Below are 6,134 nucleotides of genomic sequence, written 5' to 3'. Positions count from 1 at the left end.
AACCATCTGTGTGATCACCTGTACTATCAGTGATGGTAATAAATGTGTGCCTTGGACTGAGTGACCCGCAAAACTTGACCCCCACTGTGACAGTGTTAAGAGGGTGGGAAATCCTATTTTGGTAATTGAAAGGTGGGGCCTTGAAGAGGTGATTAGATTCTAGGCCCATGCTGCAGTGAATGGATTAGTAATGGTGGTCAGGGGTGTGGTTCTGAGGGTTTTGAAAGGTGAGTGAATGAGGAGGTTAGTCTTTGCCCTCTCTGCTCCTCCATTTCACAATGTGATAGCCTGCATCACTGAAGTCACCACCAGGACCCTCAACAGATGTGTTCCCTGGACTTTGGACATCCCAGCCTCTGAAACTAAGCAATAAATTTTGTTTTTTTACAAATTACCCAGTTCCATGTTTTTTGTTGTAAGCAACAGAAACAGACTAATACAATGTGCTTAATTAGGAAAACCTAGTTTTTTTCCCTCGATTTATTTTCCTGTGTCAAAAGTAAACAAAGCTGACACTAGTTAAAGCAGTAGGATTTACTAATTTCAGTAACTATTGCAATGGGAAAGAGGGTCCAGCATGAACTGAGCTCAACTTCCATTTGCGTGGAGGTGATTGGGCGTGGGTGTCAGGCTTAAGCAGTCAGGTAGTGCAAATGTATAAAAAGTGAAAGGGGATTGGTCATTGTTATCTGTGCCAGTTAATTGGTGCTTATCTGGAAGAGAAACAAACTCCTCCGTCTATGATAGGGGACAGTGATGTGAGTTAGAACAGGGAGCCCATCCAGCCGAGACAGTTGGAATGTTTGCATTTCAAAGAAACAAGACAGTTCTGGGTGGTAGAAGATTTACTCAAAGAAGGAGAGAAAGGATTTATAATTGCAAGATTTCTAAAGTAACTGCTCTAAGAGGGAACTCAGGGGCCTATCTGCCTATCACCAGGTTTTAGTTGGACCAAAACAGTAAGTTCTCCTGGTAGCATTCATTTTTCTCAGACAGGCACTTTAAGGGGGTCTGGGGTCATCCTAGGAATATAGTCTTGAGGTGTTAGAAACTGTGCTGGTATTTGTTCAAGTCTCTTAGTGTGCAGAGGTGGATGACATCATTTGTGCCAAGAGTCTACAGTTTTTATAGGCCAAAGTTGGGGTCTAGTCAGGAAGAGGGCTCAGAGGAACCTGACTAGTTTGGTCAAGGAGAAAGTCTTTTGTCACCTAGTAGAAACCTCCTTGGATCCTTGTCTGGATACAGAGCTGAGGCCTGGGATTTATAGCCTGATTGCTGCTCTGGGCTCTCTGGGTGGATGTTTCTGTGTGCAACAGCATTTCTGGGTTTCTGATCTGAGGAAGGAGGCCACTCTTGCCACATCTTCACTTGGAATATGAATGGCTTTCCTTAATACTATATTTAATGTTTCTGTTAGCATAATTGCAAGTTTGTTATTAGGAAACAGATAACTTGTACAGATGTTCCTTGACATACAATGGAGTTATGTCCTGATAAAGCCAATGTGAAAGGACGACAGGACCCGAGCTGACAGTTCACCGGAGAAGTTCCGCTTTATTCGGGGGAGAAGCATACATTTATATAGAGCCAGTTCTGGGAGAGGGTGGTTAGTACACGGGGCGGTAGTTGATTGGCCGGGGGCGGGTAATGATTTCTGATAGGCTGCACCTTGGCGCCGGCGAGATTGTTAGGACCCAGAAGAGGAAAAGCGTCATGTTTTAGGGAGTGCCTCCTTTGGGGTCTTCTATGGGGCCTTACACAATGTCGTAAGTTAAAAATGTATTTAAACACCTAACCTACTGGACATCATAGCTTAGCCACGCCTTTCTTGAGAGCTTGTTTGGAGGTTCCAGCAGGGGAATGCAACTACTCCTATACCCTTGACCAAAGAACAGTCCTCTCCTCTATCGGGGAAGGTCGTCCTCTTCGAACAAGTGCACAGCTTCAGGAGGGACGCGCATGGAACAGTGAGGGAGGAAGGGGACGCCTGCCTAGCCAGCCAGATCAGCTGAACCAATGCTGGCAATCAATGGGGTGACAGATGTCGCAGCCAGATCACCCTCACATCCAGCCACACCTTTCTTTCTTTCTTTTTTTTTGGGGGGGGGGGGTTCTGGTGACCAGTAAGGGGATCGTAACCCTTGGCTTGGTTAAACATGCTCAGAACTACATTAGCCTGCAGTTAGGCAAAACCATCTAACACAAAGCCTATCTTATAATAACGTGTTGAATATATTGTGTAACTTATTGGATACTGTACTGAAAGTGAAAAACAGAATGGTTGTGTGGGTATGTGAAGTACAGTTTCTACTGAATGTGTATCACTTTTGCACCATCAGAAAGTTGAAAAATCCTAAATTGAACCATCATAAGTCAGGACTGTCTGTATATACCCCACTCTATAAGCTTAAAGATAAAAACCTTTTAGTTTGTATAAGGAGTCCTACAAGTGTGCTTTAAGAAGAGCTCCTGTTTTGAATTTTGTCTTAGTACCCTGAGGCTCGAGGCCCTGCACACAATTGCTGTGCCCTGGCTGAGGAGGGGAAGGAGAAAAGGGTAAACTAGGAGGCCCCACACAGCTCTCTATTGCCACTGACTTCCCATTCTCAGCGCTCTGAAAGGGGAGACCTTGACCAAGTTAGGCCTGCCCTCCTGTCCATGCTCTGCCTCTGTCCACTTTGTGTTGATCTGTTAGGACTTGTCACATTCTGTCATCATGATGTAAATTTACATAGCTGACTCCCTCTCTGCTGTGTGGGTTCTTCCAGCTCAGGGATCTCATTTTTCTCCATACTCCTGGGGTCTAGTCCAGTGACCCAAGTAGATAAACATTGCCCAATTGAATTAGTGAATGAAATCATCTCATCGCAAGGGTCTACAGTTTCCTAATCTCTAAATGAAGTGCTCCGACAGGAACAGGATGATCTCCAAGGTGCCTTCCAGCCCTGACAGTCTATGATATAGCACACCCCACAGTGCAAATTTACTTTATTTTTTTAAATTGACAGACTAAAATTTTATGGATCTATCATGTACAACAGGGTGTTTTGAAGTATATATACATTGTGGAATAATTAAATCTAACTAATTAACATACACATTACTCACGTAGTTACCGTTTTTGTAGTGAGAACACTTAACATCCACTCAGCATTTTTCAAGAGTACAGTATGTTGTTATTAACCGTAGTCACAGTGTTGTACACTAGATCTCTTGAACTCATTTCTCCTAAATAACTGAAAGCTTGTATTGTTTGACCAACATCGCCCCAATCGTGTAAAATATTAAGCAGCCACTGTCTAGCTTGTCAACAGACATCAGCAATTTAGATACTTTATGTACTTTTAGTCTCTTCAAACATAAATGAAAATAAGTAATTATAAATAGAAGAAAATAAAATGGAGTAAAAAGAATGAGTTGTTTATAAAGCTATGTTATAACATTTTATTATTTTTTTCTTTATGAACAAGAACTTTTAAAGGTTAGTATTTTGCAAAACTTTAAATGTTAGTTTAAAAATATGTTTCAGTTGCACCTGGTAGTTCTCAAATATTCAGCTTCTGTGATATGGATTTTTTGCCCTTTGAAATGTTTTTTCTACCTTCAGACTTTCAAATAAGTTAAATGCCAGGAAAACAATAAATGTAAAGTACCCTCATGGTTCTATTCATTCATCGCTTCAGACTCTGCACTCATGAATTAATAAGTAAATGCTCCTGTGTCAATCCAGTGAGCAAGTGATAGATTTTGAATCTCCGCTTCTGAATAATACATCTGGGTTATTTATAATTTGTATTTGTCACATACAAAGTGATGTTTCATTAGAAAGAAGATTCAGTGATTGGTAAATCTCTCTCCTTTCTGCTCCCCCCGCCACTGCCCAGGCACTTCAAATTTGGCTTTATTTTCATGACATTGATTAACGGGACATTTACATTGCCCAGAGAGTAAAAGAGGTCTTCAACACAAAATATTGCTTCGACAAGCAAGCATAAATCACTGATACTGTAATATCATCTGTCTTAGTTGGCCAACTACATAATCCCAAGAAAATTTTCAACAGAGTGAGGAACTGCTTTTTCCTGAGCAGTGACCGTTCAGATTTGCTTCACATCCCTGGCATCTCTTCATATCTGGATGTGGATGTTTGCTTTGTTCCTTTCTCCTTTATCAAGGAGACATTTTGAACACTGTTGCACCAACATTCTCATGGATGGTAGCCTTGGATTCTTCTAGATTCAAAATTTGACTTTTGTACTTTTCCTGCCAGTCCTCCACAATGTACTGGTGGTAGGGGTCGTTGGAGTGTTCCTGCCTCTTGGATTTCACTGTGCTCACCAAGATGGCTACGATGATGAAAGAGAACATTCCAATCATCACCATGAGGTACAGGATGACATAGTAGAAGTTCTCTGCATCAACCTTGGCTTGGAGCGCCTCTTGCTCAGCTGTCGTGTTCCTGCGCCAATTATCCATGTAAGTAATAAAAATCCTTTTGAAGGCATCTTCCAGTGTCTGCGTCAAATTGGATAAAGTAGGCATGTTTCCCTTCTGCTGCAATTTAAGTAATGAAATAGGTGAACAAGATTAAGAAAACAGATCCTTTCTGCATCTGACTAACTTAAGGGAGGGAGGGGGATGCAAGGAGAAAGGAGTGTTATTTCTTAACCTTGTTGGTGTTTGATTGAGTACATATCTTGTCAGCCTTTGAATTGATCATGTGTATTCTATTAATTTTTTGCATGCATGATTGTTTTTACAGTAAAATTTTAATGCAGGACATAAAACTATATATACATATTATATGTCCATATATGTAAATAAATGTATATATATATATATATATACACAAAAAAAATGGGGAAAGGACTAACTAATCAAAATGTTAATAATTGATTTATGTCCATATATGTAAATAAATGTATATATATATACACAAAAAAAATGGGGAAAGGACTAACTAATCAAAATGTTAATAATTGATGGTATAATTAAAGATATATATTTTCTTCTTTATGCTTTTCTCATGTTCCAAACTTTCATCAGCAATATTGTATTACATTTGTTTTTAAAATGATCGATATGCTCGCAAAGCTAGAATAATTCCACGTTTGTTCATAACAAGCGCTCAACAAACCTCAGTTGAATAAAGCAATGAGTCATTTATGTCCCGTTTTTAGAGAATTGTGGGGCTTTAGATGTAACATTGAGACAAAAGATTGCAAGGGACCTTGACAGACTTTCCAATTTGTTCAGCCTCCTATGTCTAAGCAGTGCATCATCCTAAGTATGCTAAAAGGATGAGTATGTACAGTCATCCCTCAATATGGGGAGTGGGGATTGGTTCCAGGACCACCCAAGGATACCCAAATTTGTGATGCTCAAGTCCCTGATATAAAATGGCATAGTATTTGACATAACCTACATACATCCTCCCATATAGTTTAAATCATCTCTAGGTTACTTATAATACCTAATACATGTAAATGCTACTTAAATAATTGTTGTACTATATTGGTTTTTATTTGTATTATTTTTTGCTGTGTTACTTTTTATTGTTTGGGGTTTTTTTCCGTGAGTATTTTTGACCTGCAGTTGATTGAATCTGCAGATACAGAACCCGTGGATATGGAGGGCTGACTGTATATCCATATGTGAAAGAAGTATTATAGGTAAGAGATGCAAAGAAACAATCTGAGAGATCATTCATATTTTTAAAACCCATCTCTCCTTTTCATTCCCACTGCCACTGCCCAGCCACCCCCATCTCTCACCTGACTGACACAGTGCAATACAAGGCAGCTCTCCCCAAAACCATCTCCTTAGGGTTATACTCGTATATGCCCCTCTCTGCCCTTCATAAGCAGTGAATGTGCTCTTTTTAAGAGGGGAGGTTATTGTGCCCTTTCCTTGCTTTTAAAATCATGCAACAGCTTCCTGTTGTTCTTAAAATCTTAATTCTTAAACAGGGTTTACCTGGCCTGGCCTGAGCGGGCTCCTGACCACCTCCCCAATTACCCCTTGCGTGCCACAGTTTGGTCACACCTGACTTCTTTCCTCCCAGTCAGTAAGGAATCGTGTCTCAGACATTGCACATTCTGTTACCTTGACCGGGAATACTTTTGCCCTGCTCC

General features: G+C 40.4%; 1 protein-coding gene across 1 annotated transcript; it reads right to left on the bottom strand.

Moving 5' to 3' along the window:
* Positions 1 to 4,170: 4,170 nt before the first annotated feature.
* Positions 4,171 to 4,542, bottom strand: KCNE2 (potassium voltage-gated channel, Isk-related family, member 2). Its single transcript, XM_008568315.1, has one exon. The coding sequence runs from the start codon at positions 4,540 to 4,542 to the stop codon at positions 4,171 to 4,173; it is 372 nt and encodes a 123-aa protein (XP_008566537.1).
* Positions 4,543 to 6,134: the final 1,592 nt, after the last annotated feature.

The sequence above is a fragment of the Galeopterus variegatus genome, unplaced genomic scaffold, assembly GCF_000696425.1.
Source record: "Galeopterus variegatus unplaced genomic scaffold, G_variegatus-3.0.2 Scaffold398, whole genome shotgun sequence".
NCBI lineage: Eukaryota > Metazoa > Chordata > Mammalia > Dermoptera > Cynocephalidae > Galeopterus > Galeopterus variegatus.
Note: the sequence above shows the minus strand (reverse complement) of the source record. Positions and strands in the feature narration are given on the sequence as shown.

Coding starts and splice junctions, on each gene's coding strand:
- KCNE2 (XM_008568315.1), bottom strand. CDS start 4,542: ATGCCTACTTTATCCAATTTGACGCAGACACTGGAAGATGCCTTCAAA.